Below are 24126 nucleotides of genomic sequence, written 5' to 3'. Positions count from 1 at the left end.
TGGAAATGAACAAAGATCATTCGGTCGTTTTTGAGATTGCACCCAAGTACTGCATTCCGAACTCTTTTGTTGACTATGAGGGCTACTCCATTTCTTCTAAGGAATTCTTGCCCACAATAGTAGATATAATGGTCATTTGAGTTAAATTCATCCATTCTAGTCCATTTTAGTTCACTGATTCGTAAAATATCAATGTTCACTCTTGCCGTCTCCTGTTTTATCACTTCAAATTTGCCTTGATTCATGGACCTGACATTCCAGGTTCCTATGCAATATTGCTGTTTACAGCATCGGACCTTGCTTCCATCACCAGTCACATCCACAGCTGGACACTGTTTTTGCTTTGGCTCCATCTCTTCATTCTTTCTGCAGTTGTTTCTCCACTGATCTCCAGTGGCATATTGGGCACCTACCAACCTGGGGAGCTCCTCTTTCAGTGTCCTATCTTTTTGCTTTTTCATACTGTTCATGGATGGGGTTCTTAAGGCAAGAATACTGAGGTTGCTTGCCATTCCCTTCTCCAGTGGACCACATGATGGCAGAACTCTCTGTCTTAGGTGGCTCTACATGGCATGGCCCACAGTTTCACTGAGTTAGACAAGGCTGTGGTCCATGTGATTAGATTGGTTAGTTTTCTGTGATTGTGGTTTTCAGGTTGTCTGCCCTCTGACAGAGAAGGTTAAGAGGCTTATGGAAGCTTCCTGATGGGATAGACTGACTGAGGCGGAAACTGGGTCTTGTTCTGTTGGGCGGGGCTGTGCTCAATAAATGTTTAATCCAATTATCTGTTGATGGGTGGAGCTGTGTTCCTTCCCTGCTGTTTCAGTTCAGTTGCTCAGTCGTGTCCGACTCTTTGCGACCCCACGAATCGCAGCACGACAGGCCTCCCTGTCCATCACCATCTCCCAGAGTTCACTCAGACTCACGTCCATCGAGTCCGTGATGCCATCCAGCCATCTCATCCTCGGCCGTCCCCTTCTCCTCCTGCCCCCAGTCCCTCCCAGCATCAGAGTTTTTTGCAATGAGTCAACTCTTCTCATGAGGTGGCCAAAGTACTGGAGTTTCAGCTTTAGCATCATTCCTTCCAAAGAAATCCCAGGGTTGATCTCCTTCCGAATGGACTGGTTGGATCTTCTTGCAGTCCAAGGGACTCTCAAGAGTCTTCTCCAACACCACAGTTCAAAAGCATCAATTCTTCGGCGCTCAGCCTTCTTCACAGTCCAACTCTCACATCCATACATGACCACAGGAAAAACCCCGTTTACCTGGGGCCAAACTATGATGGAGGTAATGAAGATAATGGGGACTTCCCTCCAAAGATCCCATGTGTGTACTGCTACACTCAGTGCCCCCAACCCTGCAGCAGGCCACCACCGACCCTTGCCTCTGCCGGAGACTCCTGGACACTCACATGCAAGTCCGGATAGTCTCTTGTGGGGTCACTGCTCCTTTCTCCTGGGTCCTGATGCACAAGGTTCTTTTGTGCCCTCCAAGAGTCTATTTCCCAGTCCAGTGTAAGTTCTGGCAGCTCTACAGTGGGGTTAATGGCAACCTCCCCCAAGAGGGCTTATGCCATACCCAAGTCTGCAGCACCCAGAGCCCCTGTCCCTAAGGCAGACCACCGCCAACCCATGTACAGCCATACAAGTCTTCCTAAATGAAAAAGATCATGTGAATAGTGCTTCAACAATGATCAACTTTTGCTCAGTCGTGTCCGACTCTTTGTGATGCCATAGACTGTACAGCCTGCCAGGCTCTCTGTCCATGGGATTTTTCCAGGCAAGGATACTAGAGTGGGTTGCCATTTCCTTCTCCAGGGGATTTGCCTGATCCAGGGATCGAACCTGGGTCTCCTGCATTGTATCAGATGCTTTACCATCTGAGCTACTAGGGAATAGTGCTTAGCTAAAATCAATTAAGTCAGTGATTAGTAGGGACCATCCACAGGCTGTGTAGGTAGTTCATGAACCCCTAAAATTACATCCAAAACTTTGTGGAGGAAGGTTTTAGTCAACAAGATATTCTTTACAGAAATAAGTGCCACCAAGGAGTCAATGCCTATTTCACACATTAAACAAAATAGCTTAAATTACATTAATTTGAACTTGGTTGAGATAATTCAATGAGCAGAAACTTTCAGGGAGGAAGAAAAAGAACACATGATTTTTAACAGTTTAAACTCCTATGGGGAGGCAGATATAATAGTACTACCTTGGGATTGATGCCATCATTCATCTTTATTAGGATACTAGAAACTCCATGTGTGGTGATTTAGTCACTGAGTCGAGTCCAGCTCTGGAGACCTCATGGACTGTGGCCTGCAAGGCTTCTCTGTCCATGGGATTTTTACAGTCAAGAATACTGGGGTGGGTTGCCATTTCCTTCTCCAGAGGATCTTCCTGACTCGGGAATCGAATCAAAGTCTCCTACATTGCAGGCTGATCCCTTACCAACTGAGATACAAGGGAAGGCCATTAAACTCTTCTGAGGCTCTCTAAATTTCACTGATGGAAGTCACAAAGAAGAATAAGGATGGGGCTATTAAAGGAAAAGGAGTGATGTGTTTCAGAGTTGAGCAGGGAGTAAAATTCAACTTGAGATGGGGGGAAATAAAAAGGTAGATTTTTTGTGTAAGGAATTAAGAATTCAATGGAGAAGTAGAGATGAGCCCTCAGGAAAGGGACAGTTTCAACTCAACTATAAAAAAACACAGATGGAGAACAATGTGAAAAACATACTCTAAGTGAGTGAGAAACTCTTACGTAGGTACATATATAAGACAAGTAAGAGATAACTGGACATGGAACAACAGACTAGTTCCAAATAGGAAAAGGAGCATGTCAAACTTATATGCAGAATACATCATGAGAAACGCTGGGCTGGAGGAAGCACAAGCTGGAATCAAGATTGCTGGGAAAAATATCAATAACCTCAGATATGCAGATGACACCACCCTTATGGCAGAAAGTGAAGAGGAACTAAAAAGCCTCTTGATGAAAGTGAAAGAGGAGAAGTGAAAAAGTTGGCTTAACGCTCAACATTCAGAAAACTAAGATCACGGCATCCGGTCCCATCACTTCATGGCAGATAGATGGGGAAACTGTGGAAACAGTGGCAGAGTTTATTTTTCTGGGCTCCAAAATCACTGTGGATGGTGACTGCAGCCATGAAATTAAAAGACGCTTACTCCTTGGAAGGAAAGCTATAACCAACCTAGACAGTATATTCAAAAGCAGAGACATTACTTTGCCAACTAAGGTCCGTCTAGTCAAGGCTATGGTTTTTCCAGTGGTCATGTATGGATGTGAGAGTCGGACTGTGAAGAAGGCTGAGTGCTGAAGAGTTGATGCTTTTGAACTGTGGTGTTGGAGAAGACTCTTGAGAGTCCCTTGGACTGCAAGGAGATCCAACCAGTCCATCCTAAAGGAGATAAGTCCTGGGTGTTCATTGGAAGGACTGATGTTGAAGCTGAAACTCCAATACTTTGGCCACCTGATGCGAGGAGCTGACTCACTGGAAAAGACCCTGATGCTGGGAAAGATTGAAGGCAGGAGGAGAAGGGAACGACAGAGGATGAGATGGTTGGATGGCATCATCGACTCAATGGACATGGGTTTGGGTGGACTCTGGGATTTGGTGATGGACAGGGAGGCCTGGCGTGCTGCAACTCATGGGGTCACAAAGGTGAGACATGACTGAACAACTGAACTGACTGAAGAGATAAAAGTAAGTTACAATCTCTGGCAGCGTTGATCTGAAACATACTCTAAGTTACATTACTCCTTTAATGAAGTATGAGCTGTCCAAAGTACAGAGGTCACTTTCTCATGTCCTCCCTCTTAATTCTTCACCCAAGCCATTGCTAGAAAATTAGAGATGAAGTCCTGTTACAGGTGGTGAAATGAAAAGGAAGGGATTCTTTTAGTTTTATCTTCTAAGGAAAAACAAAACATAGTACCAATTCATCTTTTACAGCACAGAGAAAATATGTTTCCTTTCTAAAAGCCTAAGTGATTACAGAGCAAGAGGAGCCTAGGTTAAAAACAATGAATACTAATTGGGATTAGAACCCATATAATTATATATTTTATATATAACTTATTTAATGGTTTACTTTTTTATTTTCCTGGTTCATGTCAGGTGATGTAGGCATAAAAATTAATTGTCTTTTCAGAAGCTTTTAGAAAAACACTGAAAAATAGAGAACAAGACATACCTAACTGCTGGAACAGGAGAGCCACACTAGTTCCTGTGACAGGAAGACTGTCATGCAAGGGAGTCTGGATCAGCTGTCTGTCCCCTGCACCCAAGGAAAACAGCTTCTGCAGAATGGGGGGAAAAGACATACACACAACAAATGATTTCTTTTCACACATTTTCTCAAGATAAAAAAAATCCCTTTGAAGTTCAAATTTAGAGCAGATGACAATCATATAAGACCCAATTAATAGATGCAAAGGGCAATAAGGCAGCTCAAAACACTAAAGTTACTTTGTGCCCAAATGAATATGATACAAGATAAAGTTACTTTGTGCCCAAATGAATATGATGCAAGAAAATTCAGTGGTTGGAAGGTGAAAATTTAGTAATAATGAAACACACAAATCAGTGACAGTAACATATAACTTAAAAATAATACAATGTTAAAGCTAACATTTATATGCCAGTTATATGTGAATAAAACTGGAAAAGTAAAAGAAATACAGTAATATGAAACATATAATTTAAAAACTTCTAATAGTCATAATAAAAATCCTTTTTAAATTAAAAAATACATAAAATCATGTCAACAAAAATTTCATCATAATAAAGGCTCATAAAATTACTCATGTGGTTTACAATTTAGGTTCAATTGTGACTAAACTCTCATTTCATATTCTGCCCTTGGAATACACACAGAATGAGGGAAGAGAGTGCAGAAGGAAAATAAACTTAAGAGTAACCAAAAGACACTAGGAAAGATAGTACATAGTTAAAAAGGCAAAGGGCAAGGAAAAAATATGTCAATTTTACCATAAGTAACATCTCTATCAGACTTTTTAATCTATCAGAGTTTAAAAAATGTAATTTTTAGAGGGCTTTTCTTTCCGTCGATATTACATAAGAATAAGCATAGTAAGTGGTCAACTAATCAATTTTAGGACTTAAGTAGTTTTTTTAAGTTACCTAGGAACATTTAGTCATAGAAGCTGAGGTTCTCATTTTTCTACTTCAGAGAAGAAGATAAAAATTTCAAGACACAGAGAAGATGAAAGACATGTCACTTTGAGAAAGCTTTATTTCAGTATAAGAGTTTAATGTCCTCATGCACTCAATCTACGTATGACAAAATTCTTTAAGGTATAGATTATACTTTCCAAAGAAGATCTGTGATTTCGGACAATGGTCAACATCATCATTATTATATTATTATTAAAGGTAGACAACTGAGATGAGAAAAATAAGCCCTCTTCTTCTGAAGCTTAAGTGCAAGCTATTCTACTAAACATTACATACAACATACAAAATGGTCTTAAGGACTGCATATAACTGATTTTAACCAAGGAAATGAAGAAATGAATTAATCTATCCAGGGGTAGTTACAATTTACAAAAAATTATACTGACAGTTTTCTTAATGTTATCTCTGAATTTTTATCACTGAAAAAAATTTTAATGAGGTGTAATCATATAGAGGAAAAAGCATGGTATAAAGAACACATTTGAAATTCAATTTTAAAAAGTGCATTTCCAAGAAAATGTTAAGTTAGATTTCAAGTTACACAGAATATAACTTCTAACTATGCAATGTGAAAGGTGAACCCTGTGTTAAAATTAACCCCATGACCTAAGAAAAGAATGGAATCTTGTGTTTCTAGAAGGAAGACCACAGGGACAATGCTTAACTAAACTAAGACCTTTTTTTTTTTTTCCCAAGGATTGAACTCTCGCCCCCTGCATTGGAAGGGTGGAGTCTTAACCACTGGACCGCCAGGGAAGTCCCCTAAGACCCACTTTAAAAAGAAAATATTTAAAGAATTCGGTTTTTTTCCCTTTTCTTCATAAATTAAATTAACTGGAGGAGAGGAGAAGAGAAGCAGGCCCTCTTCATCTTCTTTTTTATTCTGTTTACCTGAGACCCTCCAGCCGCTGGGACAAGACACGCACACAAGTTTGCAATGAGACTTTCCAAGGAGACATTCAGACTGTCCACATATACAGTGTAGATCAAACCCAGGCAAGCCTGAAAACAAAAGATGCATGTAGTTATTTCATGGAAAAAGCAAGCACTAAAAATAAATTGTGACATCTGCTCCCAGGAAAGTTTCTCTTTGAACATAGTATATTCTACAGTGACCACGGAATAAATTTTAAGCAGCAAATGTTATTAAGTTTATTAAATTTTCCTCCAGAACCAGAAGCTCTAAATGAGCTTCTAAGATGAGTTTATAAAAAACAGAAGTACATAATTTGTTAAACAGGTGTTTGTGTTCAGATAAACACTCTAGCAAATCTGTAAGGCTTAAAACTCTTTTTGTCTCAACTTATTTTGCAAAACTCCAATTTTCAAGAAAAAAATTTAGAAACTTTACCTTATGTGATTATCAATAATTCAGAACATTTATTTTACAGAAAAATTTAACTTATGTGAATTATTACAAAGAACAGCAAAATAGAGAATATATGATTAACACTTTAAGCTCAGAAGAAGGTAGGTGGTAAAATGGACAACAAAATGGAATCATATAAATCTTCCAGTTTATTAAAATCTATAATTAAAAAATTAGTATCTGTTAGGAGTTACCAATTGTCATTGAAATCTTGACACTAAGAATATATATAATCTCAACTATTCAGAAAAGTTTTCCAGAAATTATGCATTAATTTCTCAAATCCTTGAGAGATTTTAAGGTATAATTTATACTTTCTAAAAAGATCTGTGATTTCTAGACAATGGTCAACATAACTAATATTAAAGATAGCAATTGAAGTAAGAAAAATAAGCCCTCTTCCCTTTCAAATGTATTTATAACTACAGTAAATTTTTTTTCTATATTTGAAAACTCTAACTATCTAAAAAGTAAAATATCTTGAAGTAAACAGTATTTTAAAGCTATGTTGGAAGCAGTATGATCACAACTATTTAAAATCACAAATACTCATCCTATTTCCTTTCACCTGGATTCCTAAACAGATCAGTAAAAACACACTAAGTTGTTATATTACTAATGCATTTTAAACTTGATACAAGTAATCAAATAATTTCTTTAGGATTCATAAATTTTGGAGTCAGTAAAGATGGGGCCTATTTTAAAACAAATTAAACATCCTTAAATATAAGGATATTTTAAACATCCTTAGAAGTTTAAATAGTTATACTAACTTATTCAGGTATTTATTTCATCCAACATGAAATTCATTTCTTCTATTCATAGTAATTTTATTTTATTGATGAATTTCCAATCAAAGCTATTTTAGGTACAAAAAAACTTGTTACCATGGTTCACTCAGAATAGATTTATACAATGATACAAATCAATAACAACAACTATGAGTTCTTTACCCTAAAAATTTCTGGATAATCTAATCTGGATACCAACACCAGGCTTTTGGGAGCAAACACTTCCGCAGGCTGAATCAAACCAGACACTTCCACTTCACCTTCAGTCTCTTCCTTCTTTGTTCCCTAAAAAAAGAGACACTGTAATCAACAGACAGACAACTTCTTAGGGTTACAACTGACAAAATGTAGACATATCACATACTTCCATGTGATTTATAAAATCCAAAATTAATTACAAAATATAATTTACAAAACTCAAACTAAAAACAAAGAACATACTTTGAGAGGAATCTAAGAAGCAAGTAGGCAAAGAAATTATGAAGCAGGGCATACTCATTACATTTCTGAAAATCCTTAAGCTCCAGATATACAGCACAATTTTATTTGAACATTTGGTTTCTATGTGAGGTACCAGTAATAAAAGGTAAATAAAACACAATTCATCACTGACTAGACAAATACAAATGACACTTAATGGAAATTCAGTTTTTAAGACAAGAAAAAGAAATCTGTTTTAGAAGTAAGGCACTACTGTTTAGTTTTGTTTTTTGGACTTCTCCCCGTCTTTCAAGCAAAAGAGATATCATTTAGGATTATCTTGCAGAATGCTCTTAGAAGTAAAGCCCAAACAGCTCTAAATTCTTTTTTCTCAGGAGCAACAATGTTGATTTTTTTTAAAAACAGAGGATATTTTTATATACATAACTAAGTCTCAGAATGTACCTAGTTGTCACTGAACTGTAAAGTTAAAAATAGTTGAAGTGTAAAGCTTATGTCATGCATATTTTATTAGCACAATAAAAATATCTAGAATTTTTTTTAAACCCTAAATATTCAGTGATTAAATACTGGTTAATGTAATAAACTTGAAAAGTATTATTCTGGGGCTTCCCTAATGTTCCAGTGGTTAAGAATCCACCTTGCAATGCAGGGGACACTGGTTCCATCCCTGGTTCAGGAAGATCTCATAACGCTGCGGAGCGACTAAGGCCATGTCCCATTGACTACTGAGTCTGCACTCTGGAGCCCATGAGCTGCAACTACTGAGGCCTGCATGCTCTAGAGCCCATGCTCCGCAACAAGAGAAGCTACCTCAATGAGAAGGATTGATGCCTGTGCACCGCAACTCGAGAGTAGCTCCCACTCTCTGCAACTGGAGAAAGCCTGTGCACAGCAACAAATACCCAAGGCAACCAAAAATAAACTAAATATATAAAAAGAAAAATGTATTCTCATTTATAAGCAACACATATTTCCCATGCACCTACTGCTCCATAACACTATATGATGCACTATAGAAGTTTCAAGAGAAAAGAAAAAACCAAGATAGAAAAATATTCAAATTTATTCCCAAATGATATTCTAAGATGCTAGGACATTTTCCCTGACTAGAATCCTTTACTCTTTCCTTTCCACTAATCAAAGGTCCAGGAGCTTAGAATTTATCTTGCTTCTCAAAAGCTTTCCTTCACTGATTTTTCTCTCCAACTGTTAATTCTTAGCATTGTTCATACCTGCATACTTATTTCTCCTGCCAAGCCTCTCCCCGAAATGCCACAAAATTCCGATTCAACTGCCTGCTTGACCTCTCCACTTAGATGACAAATAGGTTTCTCAAATATGACAAAAATACAGCTCCCATCTTTCTTCCCGAACTCCACTCCTCCTGCAGTAACCTCTTATCTCATCTAAAGGAAATTCTATCCTCCCATTTAGCAAATCAAAAATACTGATTCCTCTCTCTTTCATAACCTTGGTAGCAATCCCAATTTCTCATCACCACCACTGCTACCACAGGACTGTGAGCCACTACCGTCACTTTTCTGGGTTATTTTATCAGCTCCCTTTAGTCTTCTCCATTCCTCTTTAGCCCTACTTGGCTTCCTTGCTGCTTCTCAAACGTGCTGGACATGTTCCCAGGTAAGGGTCTCAAACACTTTATTATTCCTTTGCCCAGAATAGAAACAAGTAACTCCCTCATCTCCCTCCTCCTCCCATTCAAGCAAACTTCTGCTCCATTAAGGCTTTGCTGGCACCCTACTTGAAACTGCAATATCCTAACCCCACCTATGTTCCCTTTGCTTATTTTATTTTTCTCCATGGCACTTGTTACCATCCAGCATTTCACTTATGTTGTTTTCTGGTTTTTGCCTCAACTAGAATGTGCTCCATGAAGACCAGGATTTCTGTTTTGTTGACTGGTGATTTCCCAGTTTCTAAAACAAGAGGTGGGCACATAGTTGATATTTATCTAATATTTATTCACTGCATTCATGCAGGAATGAATTTTCTTACATAAAATTAAAAATCTTATTTTACCAAGGGAAGTTTTTCACCTCTACTCGAGGAGGCCAAGAACTGTATTAATATTTTCTATCTTCCTTGGACCCCATATAGCTTCTATACAGTGAAATATGACCAAGTATTAGATGTCTACGGAATGTACATATCCAAAGGGAAATATCTGTTTACTTTTTATTATGTATGATAAGATCCATATGCTCTTGAAAGATTTTCATTTGTTACAAAGCAAAAGCTAAAATTAGGTTGGGTGGTTCTGGAATTCTTAGAAATAATAAAAATGTGATGAAAATGAATTTACCAAAGATTTCCACACTTAATGAATCATATTTTTTATGGATTACTAACAAATTTTGTCCTTGCATGACAAAAAAATGACTGAAATTCCTGAAAGAGATAAAGTTATCCACATTTTTATGAGATTGTGATACTTGCCCTAGAGTACCATTAGAAGTACGCTTAAGTACATAAGCATTTCATATAAATGACCGTTAACCTATGTTAACCTAAACATAAAATAGAATGCATTGGTCATTTCCTTTAATTAAGTGGAATAATTATTAACAAGAAAGAAAAAAGGTCTGACATAATATGAATCAATACTAAATAAAAACAAGTCTATTTTCTTTATATCACTTTTTATTATAGATTTGACCTTTACTTTGTAAATGTGCTATAAATCATAAGATGCTGCTATTCTTCATTCCAATAGCTCTTCTATAAGAATACAATGTCCCAAATTTTGAGAAAATTCATATTCCTTTTTTCAAAGAAAAATGCACTGCTGTGATTTTTGTTTAATTGTTGTTTATAACAAGTCTTATTCCAGTAGACAGTAGTGTTGTGGTTTCGGTTAACTTTTTCAATACGTAATTTATCATGTAAAAGAATAGTGCTTTTTTTAATAGCTGTTAGAATATATTTTGTGTAATAATTCTGTAGTGATACTAACTCTGTTATGTGTTTTACAATGACAAATTTTCACATATTGAAAAGATGTGAGAAATGTAATAAGCAGGAAATTAAAAACACAGGATACAAATGTAATAGACATTATAATAATGGTCAGAAATTTGGCATTTTATAGTAGAAAGCATTTTCACATATTTACTCTCATTTGAACAAAACATACAAGCCTTCTTCCAAGCTGATTATTCCTTGATTTTAGTAGGTCCCAAAGTACTCTTGCCTGAAAAGTCCCATGGATGGAGGAGCCTGGAAGGCTGCAGTCCATGGGGTTGCTGAGGGTCAGACACCACTGAGGGACTTCTCTTTCACTTTTCACCTTCATGCATTGGAGAAGGAAATGGCAACCCACTCCAGTGTTCCTGCCTGGAGAATCCCAGGGATGGGGGAGGCTGGTGGGCTGCCGTCTATGAGTCAGACATGACTGAAGTGACTTAGCAGCAGCAGCAATAAAGATACATGGAAAAGGAGATGGCAACCCACTCCAGTATTCTTGCCTGGGGAAATTCCATGGACAGAGGACCATGGCCGGCTACAGTCAATGGGGTCACCAAGAGTCGGTCACGACTGAGCACATCAGCAATAGATATAAATTTACCTTAAATTCTGTTTACTGAACTGCCTCACACTGACATATAAGGTGATTTTATCTTATATTTAGTGTAAGTATGTGCCACAACTTGCCCACTTACTGATATTTTTTCCTACCTATTATTACTACAGACCACATCTACTAGTGGCATTCCCAGCTTCTATGTGGTTTACATTCTATGTAGCTCTCCAGCTCTTCATGCTTCAATGATATGGGATAAATTAGTACCCACCATAGAAATCTGCCCTAAAAGAACTACTGCCTTTCAAACATATCCTCAGGCAAAAATGCTAAAAATTATTAGAATACTTATTTTATGGAATGACTATATATAGCAGATAGGCACAATCTGTAAGAAGCTTATCCTACCACCTAGGTAGAATACTTCATTCTCATCTCTGCTCTACTCCTGATGCCTGACTCCTGTCTCTTCTATTCTGAAAAGATAAACTGCATCCAATATCATCTGTGCTAAGAAGACTGTTGAGAGTCCCTTGGACTGCAAGGAGATCCAACCAGTCCATTCTGAAGGAGATCAGCCCTGGGATTTCTTTGGAAGGAATGATGAACTCCAGTACTTTGGTCACCTCATGCGGAGAGTTGACTCACTGGAAAAGACTCTGATGCTGGGAGGGACTGGGGGCAGGAGGAGAAGGGGACGACAGAGGATGAGATGGCTGGATGGCATCACTGACTTGACAGATGTGAATCTGAGTGAACTCTGGGAGTTGGTGATGGACAGGGAGGCCATCACTGCAATTCATGGGGTCGCAAAGAGTCGGACACGACTGAGCGACTGGACTGAACTGAACTGAAGCTCATTTTCAGCAACACTGTTTCATACTGTGTGTGTTTCTGTGTTAATCACTCAGTCCATGCAGTCGTTTCCAACTCTTTACGGCCCCATCGACTGAAGCTTGCCAAGCTCTTTGTCCATGAAATTCTCCAGGCAAGAATACTGGAGCGGGTTGTCTTTCCCTTCTCCAGGAGATCTTCCCGACCCAGGGACTGAACCCAGGTCTCCAGCATTGCAGGCAGATTCTTTACTGTCTGAGCCACCAGGGAGTTCCTACTAATTCTCCCATCAAAATTTCTTTAAACACTCAATTTTAAAAGGAGAATGAAGGGGAAGGCAGGAAGAATTGTGAGAGTAACACTGAAACATATACATTAATATATGAAGTGGGAAGTTGCTATATAGCACAGGGGGCTCAACCCAGTGCTCCATAACAACCTAGAGGAGTGGGACGGGGTTGGGGGGTGGGGTGGGAGGGAGTTCAAAAGAGAGGGACACATGTAAACTTACGGTTCATTCACATTGTTGTATGGCAGATGAGTAAACATATTTTTAAAGCAATTATTTGCCAATTAACTTTTTTTAATTATGGAAGGAATTATGCAAGTAAAAATTTTCCAGTTTTACATTTCCGTTTTGAAAAGCAATTTATCACAGTATACCATTATATAGAGTTGCCACAGCTAAGCAATTTGAGGACTTTAAGATCTTCCAAAATTGGAAATAAAGGAGTCTGAGTAGTTGCAAAATTCTGTAAGGTCTACAATTCTGCCCTGAAAACTTCATTTCTTGCCTAATAGTCCCTTAATTATGTTGACATGTCTATATCATAAAACCTAATTTATTCCTGCATTGGTCTGAAAAATAATGACTACATGAGATAAACACATTTTAGGATTTCAAAGCTTCAGACAACTGGGCCACTAGCCTTCAGTTCAGAATGCAGTTTACCTCTAGCAAAGAAAATACCCTGATATTTTCCCCTTCAATAGCTCCTGGACTCGCCACTATTCCAAAAGTAGGGCAAATTCATTTGCAGGGCTATTATATATTCATCCAGAAAGCTGCCTATTTTTAAGAGGCACACAATCCATAAGTTTTTTAAACATATATACTTATAAGGCAGCATTTTCAAAAGTGTCTTCTGCTGGAGGCTAACAGATATTGCTCAGGTAAAAAGGTCTCCTAATAAAAAGTTTTGGAAACAATAAAGTCAAGTTTAAAAGGTTTCCTTACTGCAGGAATTTTCAGACTTTGATAGGCAAATCTCGTTTGTGCAATGTCAAGCAAAGAAGATATGAATTATTTCTCGAACTTACTAGACCAATGAAACTCTCTTTATTAAAAGCATCTAGAGGACCTAGTGCCCTATGCAACATATGCTGAGAAAGGCTGTCACAAGCTGTTCGAGAATAGAAAATGTATGAAAGTGAAATATGTATATATTCCTATGTTCTATATCCTAAGAAGACTAAGTTAATACCATGCTTAATTCATAAATATATTCTATACCTGTTTCATTCATTTTCACATTTCAAAAACTAAAGTGAGATTTGAAAATATCAGAATGTAGATAATGTTGCTGGAAGCTACGGCATTTTCAGTTCAGTTCAGTTCAGTCACTCAGTCGTGTCCAACTCATTGCAACCCCATGAATCGCTGCACGCCAGGCCTCCCTGTCCATCACCAAATCCCAGAGTTCACCCAAACTCATGTCCATCAAGTTGGTGATGTCATCCAGCCATCTCATCCTCTGTCGTTCCCTTCTCTTCCTGCCCTCAATCCCTCCCAGCATCAGGGTCTTTTCCAATGAGTTAGCTCGTCGCATCAGGTGGCCAAAGTTTTGGAGTTTCAGCTTTAGCATCATTCCTTCCAATGAACACCCAGGGCTGATCTCCTTTAGGATGGACTGGCTGGATCTCCTTGCAGTCCAAGGGACTCTCAAGAGTCTTCTCCAACACCACAGTTCAAAAGCATCTATTCTTTGGCACTCAGCTTTCTTCACAGCCCAACTCTCACATCCATACATGACTACTGGAAAAACCACAGCCTTGACTAGATGGACCTTAGTCGGCAAAGTAATGTCTCTGCTTTTGAATATGCTATCTAGGTTGCTCGTAACTTTCCTTCCAAGGAGTAAGCATCTTTTAATTTCATGGCTCCAATCACCATCTGCAGTGATTTTGGAGCCCCCCAAAATAAAGTCTGACACTGTTTCCCCATCTATTTCCCATGAAGTGATGGGACTAGATGCCATGATCTTCGTTTTCTGAATGTTGAGCTTTAAGCCAACTTTTTCACTCTCCTCTTTCACTTCCATCAAGAGGCTTTTTAGTTCCTCTTCACTTTCTGCCATAAGGGTGGTGTCATCTGCATATCTGAGATTATTGATATTTCTCCCAGCAATCTTGATTCCAGCTTGTGCTTCTTCCAGCCCAGCGTTTCTCAGGATGTACTCTGCATATAAGTTAAATAAGCAGGGTGACAATATACAGCCTTGACATGCTCCTTTTCCTATTTGGAACCAGTCTGTTGCTCCATGTCCAGTTCTAACTGTTGCTTCCTGACCTGCATACAGGTTTCTCAAGAGGCAGGTCAGGTGGTCTGGTATTCCCATCTCTTTCAGAATTTTCCACAGTTTATTGTGATCCACACAGCCAAAGGCTTTGGGATAGTCTATAAAGCAGAAATAGATGTTTTTCTGGAACTCTCTTGCTTTTTCCATGATCCAGGGGATGTTGGCAATTTGATCTCTGGTTCCCCTGCCTTTTCTAAAACCAGCTTGAACATCTGGAAGTTATGGTTCACATATTGCTGAAGCCTGGCTTGGAGAATTGAGTATTACTTTGCTAGCGTGTGAGATGAGTGCAATTGTGTGGTACTCTGAGCATTCTTTGGCATTCCCTTTGGGATTGGAATGAAAACTGACCTTTTCCAGTCCTGTGGCCACTGCTGAGTTTTCCAAATTTGTTGGCATAATGAGCGTAGCACTTTCACAGCATCATCTTCCAGGATTTGAAATAGCTCAACTGGAATTCCATCATCTCCACTAGCTTTGTTCGTAGTGATGCTTTCTAAGGCCCACTTGACTTCACATGCCAGGATGTCTGGCTCTAGGTGAGTGATCACACCATTGTGATTATCTTGGTCATGAAGCTCTTTTTTGTACAGTTCCCCTGTGTATTCTTGCCACCTCTTTTTAATATCTTCTGCTTCTGTTAGGTCCATACCATTTCTGTGCTTTAGTGAGCCCATCTTTGCATGAAATGTTACCTTGGTATCTCTAATTTTCTTGAAGAGATCTGTAGTCTTTCCCATTCTGTTCTTTTCCTCTATTTCTTTGCATTGATCTCTGAGGAAGGCTTTCTTATCTCTCTTTGCTATTCTTTGGAACTCTGCATTCAGATGCTTATATCTTTCTTCTCTCCTTTGTTTTTTTCCTCTCTTCTTTTCACAGCTATTTGTAAGGCCTCCTCAGACAGCCATTTTGCTTTCCTGCATTTCTTTTCCATGGGGATGGTCTTGATCCCTGTCTCCTGTACAATGTCACAAACCTCCGTCCATAGTTCATCAGGCACTCTGTCTATCAGATCTAGTCCCTTAAATCTATTTCTCACTTCCACTGTATAATCATCAGGGATTTGATTTAGTTCATACCTGAATGGTCTAGCGGTTTTCCCTACTTTCTTCAATTTAAGGCACTTTACAGCTGCCCTAAGAAAATATTCAGCATGCCTGTGGCCCATTCTCACCATGAGTTAGGAACTTCTACTCTAGACCAGTGGTTCTGTAACTTTAGTGCACAACAGGATCACTGAGAGCTTGCTAAAACCAATTTTTGAGTCCTACCCCTTAAATTTCTGATTCAGTAGGTCTGAGGTAGAATCCAAGAATTTACATTTCTAACAAGTTACCTAGTGGTACTGATATTGCTGATGCAGGGATCAGTTATGTCCAACTTTTTGCAACCCTATGGATTGTAGACTCCTCTGTCCATGGGATTCTCCAGGCACAGGTACTGGAATGGGCTGCCATTTCCTCCTCCAGGGGATCTTTACTACCCAGGGATCGAACCCACATCTCTTAGGTGTCCTGCATTGGCAGATGGGTTCTTTACCTGTAGTGCAAACTGGGAAGCCCAGAGATCATGCAGTTTTAAGCTAACCAATATGAGAATATAAAAGAAAATAATAACTGTAACATATATTCTATATGCCAGACACTGTGCTAAGCATTATGAGTGTAAATAATTCATTTATACAATCAAAAATTTATTAAATACTATTCTCCAGTAAAGGAAACCAGAACTCCCTGGAGAAATGACATTCTAATTTTGAGTCACAAAAACATACAAAATTAGCCCATTCATCTAGTAAAAAAGTAAAAGAATCTATCAAAGACTAACAGAATCAAAATAAATAAAAATCGCAATTGACTGATTTAAACATACAAAAATCCGTAAGTTTATAATTTTTAATTAGTCACTGCTTCCCTGGTGGCTCCGAGGTTAAAGCGTCTGCCTCCAATGCAGGAGACCCAGGTTTGATCCCTGGGTCGGGAAGATCCCCTGGAGGAGGAAATGGTAACCCACTCCAGTATTCTTGCCTGGAGAATCCCATGGACGGAGAAGCCTGGTAGACTACACTCCATGGGGTCACAAAGAGTTGGACATGACTGAGCGACTTCACTTCTTCTCACTTCTCAAAGATGGCTAAAGGGCTTCCCTGATAGCTCATCTAGTACAGAATCCACCTGCAATGCAAGAGATCTTCGTTCTATTCCTGGGTCAGGAAGATCCATTGGAGAAGAGATACGCTACCCATTCCAGTGTTCTTGGGCTTCCCCTGTGGCTCAGCTGGTAAAGAATCCGCCTGCCTTGCAGGAGACCTGGGTTTGATACCCAGGTTGGGAAGATCCCCTGGAGAAGGGAAAGGCTACCTGTTCCAGTATTACCAATCTAACTGTAGTCAATGAAAGTTCTATTTAATAACTGAAATTCGGTTAATAAACACAGAAAGAATAATAGAAGGAAGAATTTACCTTTTGCAATTCTTACTTAAACAATGTATTTAGGCAAAGATCATCAATAGATCCCAAACTACTAAGTCAAGGCTGGCACCATCCCAAACCCACCAATCAATCTTAACAATACTAAAAGTAGAACAACCAGAAGTTAAGTTTATCTTGATGAGATGCAATAGGAAGTACAGCACAATCTTTGAAGTGGTCGTGATTTAAAAATTGAATGTGGATCCAATCAAGCCTCTAGATCTAAATATTACTTTAGGGAAACTATGGAAAATAGAGATATAATGGAGAACAGAGGTAAAAAATAATATGGATAATTAATCAGCCCAATCCAGAATACAGAAATTTCCATAGACCAAATGACCCAATTTCTCTACTGCCCGCGAAAGAGGGCCTGTTACAGAAGAAAAAACTGAAGAAATATCAGCCAAATATAATGTGCAGAATTTGACTGAATAAGTCAAGACATTTTTGAGACAAATTTTTAAATTTAGAAATATGTAAGTTAGATATTAGAGAATATTAAGGGATTATTCATTGTAACTAATTTTTTAAGTATTATAATGGCAGATTGGTAATGTAAAAAAAATCTTTATCTGTTAGAGATATATGCTAAAATATCTGGGGCTTCCCTGGTGGTCCAGATGGTAAAGAATCTAACTGCTAATGCAGGAGGACCCAGGTTTGGTCCCTGGGTTGGGAAGATCCCCTGGAGAAGGAAAAGGCTACCCATTCCAGTATTCTTGCCTGGAAAACCCATGGAAAGAGGAGCATGGCAAGTTACAGTTCATGGGGTCGCAAAGAGTCAGACATAACTGAGGGACTAAGCATGCATGCTGCATGCACACACTAAAATATTTGCAAGTAAATTATGGTGTCCAGGGTTTGCTTTAAAATGTCTCTCCCTATTAAAAAGAAAAGGATTTAAATTTTAAAAGACTGACAAAATTCTGATAATTTTTAAAGCTGGGTCAAGTGTAATGGGGTTTATATACTACTCACTTAAATTTTGTATTTAAAAAAAATTCCCATCTAAAAAACAAAGAAAATAAAATCTTCATTATGCATCTCCTATGTGTCAACATTATTCTAAAGTACATTTATTCATTTTGCTCCTTTGATCACACTTGGTTGCTGACATACCAAAATGTCTTTAGTTTGAGCTGCATTATTATTGGTTCATAAACACACTTATAGACTCATTAAAAGATTCTAAAATGATATACATCCTAAGTTGCTTCAGTCTTGTCCAACTCTATGCAAGCCTATGGACTATATAGCCCACCAGACTTCTCTGTCCATGGGATTCTCCAGGCAAGAATACTGGAGTGGGTTGCCATTTTCATCTTCAGGGGATCTTCTCGATCCAGGGATCAAACCCATGTCTCTTAAATCTCTTGCACTGGCAGGTGGGTTCTTTACTAGTGCCACCTGGGAAGTTCAAAAAATTTAGACAGGTCCATCTTTTTTAGGGTAAGTCATATAATAAAGCACCTCACATCTATCATAATTTACTGATTACTTAAAAAAATTTATAATCACATTGCCTAACTGGATAATTCTGGGAATATGTTATCAAAAATTTAATGCCAAACTTTTGCTTGTGTTTTTTGACAGTGTTACTGTAATTTAGAAAGATAAGAGCCAACATTTTTAAAGTTGCACAATTATATTTTGGATGGTTTGTGTCCCTAAGATCCTCTTCTTTAGACTTCCAAATAATGTGTCATAGTATATTTGGTATGAAGTAATTCGCACCAAATGAGAATTAAAAGATCTATTTTTGAACTGATGATATGATCCAAAAATAAAGGAAAAACACATTTTTTAAAAAGGACATAGTTCACTGTTCACATTAAAAATGGGAACAACATTAATGATGACCCAGAAAGGAACATCATCTGGACTTTAATATTATCTTTTTCAAATATTACCTCATTGTTTTTACCATTTTTTTGGACCAATTCCAAAAGATATTATCTCTCTATTCTTCACACAGAAAAGCTGTTATATAATTCTGGCTAGCATCTACTACCTAGGTGAACTTATATAGGAGCTAGAAATCTTATAACTTAAACTTGAATCAGACTCTAACTTTCTGTAAGGTAATTGTGAATACTAAATAAATTACAATGCTTTGGTCCAGTTAAAGTGGCAAATAGGAAAATATCCAAGCTAAAAAGAAAAATAATTTTCAAGTGTTAATTCTAAATATATCAGAACATTGATCTTGGTTTTTAATATTATTTAGTGAAAGTGGAGAGTGAAAAAGTTGGCTTAAAGCTCAACATTCAGAAAACGAAGATCATGGCATCTGGTCCCATCACTTCATGGGAAATAGATGGGGAAACAGTGGAAACAGTGTCAGACTTTATTGTTTTGCGCTCCAAAATCACTGCAGATGGTGACTGCAGCCATGAAATTAAAAGACACTTACTCCTTGGAAGAAAAGTTATGACTAACCTAGATAGCATATTCAAAAGCAGAGACATTACTTTGCCGACTAAGGTCTGTCTAGTCAAGGCTATGGTTTTTCCTGTGGTCATGTATGGATGTGAGAGTTGGACTGTGAAGAAGGCTGAGCACCGAAGAATTGATGCTTTTGAACTGTGGTGTTGGAGAATACTCTTGAGAGTCCCTTGGACTGCAAGGAGATCCAATCAGTCCATTCTGAAGGAGATCAGCCCTGGGATTTCTTTGGAAGGAATGATGCTAAAGCTGAAACTCCAGTACCTTGGCCACGTCATGCGAAGAGTTGACTCATTGGAAAAGACTCTGATGCTGAGAGGGATTGGGGGCAGGAGGGGAAGGGGATGACAGAGGATGAGATGGCTGGATGGCATCACCGACACAATGGACGTGAATCTGAATGAACTCCGGGAGTTGGTGATGGGCAGGGAGGCCTGGCGTGCTGCAATTCATGGGGTCACAAAGAGTCGGACACGACTGAGTGACTGAACTGAACTGAACTGATTACTCAAATGAGCCAGTACTTGAAGTACTGGCTGATTTAACGACTGGAGCAGGGAAGGAAAAAGGTGATCCTGGAATACCTTGTTATGACAGAAATTTTAAAAATGCTTTAAAAAACACTGTGGTGGGGTTTTGACAAGACAACACAGGAACCATTCTGATGGGGTAATCACTGGTCAAATCTTAGACAATCTATGTATCACAACAGAGACAACCATTAATTATATACTATTGAAGAAAAAAGAAACTAGAATACATGAGACTATATCTCACATAGATAGACAAGACAGAAGAAAAATGTCAACTGCTGACTGGTAAAGGTACAGGTAGAGGGTGTGCATAGTTGGAAAATGGTCATTTTGCAACCATCATATTAAGAATTGGCATAGGCAAGAATCATCAAATCTGGTGGGACGGTAGAGGGATAATTAATGAGTTACAGAATATTTACAGTTTTAAAGTATCTTACCACACACAGCTTATTAGTTGCAAGAAGAAAAAAAAAAAAAAAAACAAGCAAGTATACAATGGAGATATCTGACAATCACCAGACCAGGTACTCAAAAAGAACATCAGTAGGGCAGGCTGGTAGTAGACAGACATTGTGTATTTCCAGATATGTGCCCTTAGAAGGACATACACTTGGCATTCCAAATGCTGGTAGTATTCCAACTACTGATGGATAACCTGAATCTAAAGTGAGAGATATCAGAAAAACAAAAATATTAAGAGTTCTATTTAAAAGAGGCATTCGGACCTGCACTATTTGAAAATGCCAAAGGCTGAGCAACTATTTCAGATGAAAACAGACAAAAGAAAAATGATAATTAAATGCAACACATGATTTTTTTAAACTACATCCTATACTGGAGGACCAAAAGAACACAGTGGGAAGGGTATAAAGAACATTAGGTCAAATGACAAAACTGAATATGGATGGTAGAGGAGATAAAGGTGTATTACTGATGTCAGTTTTCTGATACTGATAACCATACTATGTTTATGTTAGAAAAAAAAAAAAAACCAACTCATGAAATACACACTGAATACTTTAGGGCAAAGAGAAATGAAACACACTAATTTGTCTCAAATAGTTCAGAAAAATGTGTGTGTGTCTGTCTAAGGAGAAAGATGGAGTGGAGTAGGGGAAGGAGACCGGGGTCTATGAAAGATAATTAATATTTATGGTAATAAACATCTTAATCCATTTAACTGTTGATGGACTCTTAGCTTGTTCCTGTATCTTGGCTATTGTGAATAATGCTGCAATGAACATGGGAAGCAGATATGTCTTCCATACCCTATTTTCACTTCCTTTGGATACATACTCAGAAGTGGTATTGCTGGATTATAAGGCAGTTCTATTTTTTAATTTTTTGAGGAATTTCTATTTTCATTTTCCATAGTACTTCCCACCAATTCACATTTCCACCCACAGTTCACAAGGGTTCCCTTTTATCTACAGTCTTGTATACGCTTGTTGTCTCTTATCTCTTTGATAACTGCCATTTTAACAGTTGGCAATGTTAGGTGATATTGCATTATGTATGAGGTGATATTTCATTATGTTACTGATTTCCATTTCCCCGATTATTACTTACTTCTGCCAAGCAACAACAAAAAAATCCAAGTCACTGGCAAGAACTTTGTTAAGGAGTCTATCCCCAAGTGTTTACCTCTTTTAAAGAGCTTACTGTTTCATTTATTTCCACTCTGATCTTTGTTATTTCCTTCATTCTATTAGTTTTGGGCTTAGTTTCGGCATCTTCTAGCTCCTTACACTGTAAACTTAATTTTCTTATTTGAGGTTTTGCTCTTTTCTTAATGTAGGTGTTAATTACTATAATCACTGTAAATTTCCCCCCTTTTGGTTTAGTCAATAAATTTTGGTATGTTGTATCTTCATTTTCATTTGTCTCAAGGTTTTTTAAATTCTTCTTTAGTGTATTCTTTGACCCACTCAGTAGTGTATTATTTAACCTCTGCTGCTGCTGCTGCTGCTAAGTCGCTTCAGTCGTGTCCGACTCTGTGCGACTCCATAGATGGCAACCCCATAGACGGCAACCCACCAGGCTCCCCCGTCCCTGGGATTCTTCAGGCAAGAACACTGGAGTGGGTTGCCATTTCCTTCTCCAATGCATGAAAGTGAAAAGTGAAAGTGAAGTTGCTCAGTCATGTCCGACCTCTACATAGGTGTAAATTTTCCAGTCCTCTTCTTGTAACTGACTTCTAATTCTACACTTCTGTGGTTGGAAAAGAAGCTTAATATGATTTTAATCTTAAATGTACTGACTTCATTTGTGGTCTACCATATTATCTATCCTAGGGAATGTTCAATGTATGCTTCAGAAGTATGTGTGTTCAGCTGCTATCGTGTGGAAGGTTCTCCATATATCTGTTGGTGCTTCCCAGGTGGCGCAGTGGTAAAGAATCTGCCACCAATGCAGGAGGCGCGAGAGCTGAGGGTTCAGTCCCTGGGTAGAGAAAATCCCTGGAGTAGGATATGGCCACTTGCTCCAGTATTCTTGCCCAGAAAATTCCATTGACAGAGAAGCCTGGTGGAGTTCATGGGGTGGAAAAGAATCAGACATGACTGGGTGACTGAACACACACATAATGTTTGTTAAGTGCATCTCGTCTAACATACTGTTTAAATCCACTTTTCCTTATTGATCTTCTGTTTGAATGATCTCTCCACTGTTGAATATGGGGTACTTAAATCTTCTACTACTATTGTATTGTCATCAATTTTTATCTTCAGATTTGCTCTATTCATTTAGGTGCTCTAATAATATCAACAGATGCATAAATATTCATAAATATTCTCTCTCTGATGAGCTATTTTTATCATTATACAATGGCCTTCCTTGTTTCTTCTTACAGTTTTTTGTTCAAAGTCATTTTTTTCTTATATTAAGTACAGCTACCCCAGCTTTCTTTTGATTTCCATTTGCATGAGGTATCTTTTTCTCCCCTTCATTTTCAGCCAATGTATGTTTTTAAAAGTGAAGTGAGTTTTGTTTCAGGTTGTTCTGTTTTGTGGGTTTGTTTGTTTGTTTGTTTTTTCCCCTAAAATCCATTCAGCTACGCTACATCTTTGAATTGGAAATTTAGTCATTTTACATTTAAAGTAATCACTGATTATTATGCATTTACTACTGTCATTTTGTTAACTGTTTCCTCACAGTTTCATAATTCTTCATCTTTATTTTACTACATATAACATTTACCATTATAAGTGAGATTGATACTTTCACATGTTTTCCTATTACTAATTAGCACCTTTTCATTTCAGATTAAAGAAATTCCTTTAACCTTTCCTACAAGGCCAGTTCAGTGGTGATTAGCTTCTTTAGCTTTTGCTAGTCTGCAAAACTCTTTCCTTCAATTCTTAAGGACAGTTTGCCCGGTGAAATCTTTTTGGTTGACAGGTTTTTTTTTCTCAGCAATTTAAATAAATCTTGCCACTTCTCTCTGGTCTGCAAAGTCTTTGCTGAAGAAATCTGTTCATCTTCTTATCGGGATTCCCTTTTATGATCAAGTTATTTTTTTCTTGCTGCTTTTAAGATTCTCTCTTTGTCTTTAACTTTTGACACTAATTATAATGTGCCTTGGTGTTGGTCTCTTTGGATTCATTGTATTTGGAAATCTCTGGGCTTCTAGATCTGAATGTCTGTTTCTTTCCAAAGATTAGAAAAGTTTTCACCCATTATTTCTTCTTATAAGTTTTATTCCCCCTTTCACTCTCTTTTCTTCTCCTAGGATCCCTATATGATGCAAATGTTGGTTTGCTTGATGCTATCTCATAAGTCCTGACCCTTAGGCAGTAGCTTTTAAAGTATGCACACAGGATTTTTTCAAGCAAAGACTGAGAGATGAGTTTCTCTTTGTTTCCTCCATGCTGAGCCTCAGCAAATCCTTGAAAATC

The 24126-nt window shown here is 38.0% G+C and overlaps 1 protein-coding gene across 1 annotated transcript in view; it reads right to left on the bottom strand.

Moving 5' to 3' along the window:
• SBF2 (SET binding factor 2) overlaps window positions 1–24126 on the bottom strand; it is a 505755-nt gene that overhangs the window by 250360 nt on the left and 231269 nt on the right. The window contains exons 4-6 of the mRNA XM_052653316.1: window positions 7543–7665; window positions 6112–6222; window positions 4217–4322 (exon numbers count right to left, since the gene is read on the bottom strand). Coding sequence (XP_052509276.1) covers window positions 4217–4322; window positions 6112–6222; window positions 7543–7665 — 340 coding nt within the window. The remainder of the gene's footprint in view (window positions 1–4216; window positions 4323–6111; window positions 6223–7542; window positions 7666–24126) is intronic.

This window comes from Budorcas taxicolor, chromosome 15, assembly GCF_023091745.1.
Source record: "Budorcas taxicolor isolate Tak-1 chromosome 15, Takin1.1, whole genome shotgun sequence".
In the NCBI taxonomy this organism is placed as follows: Eukaryota; Metazoa; Chordata; class Mammalia; order Artiodactyla; family Bovidae; genus Budorcas; species Budorcas taxicolor.
The sequence above is the reverse complement of the archived record's forward strand: the minus strand, read 5'-3'. Positions and strand labels throughout refer to the sequence as shown.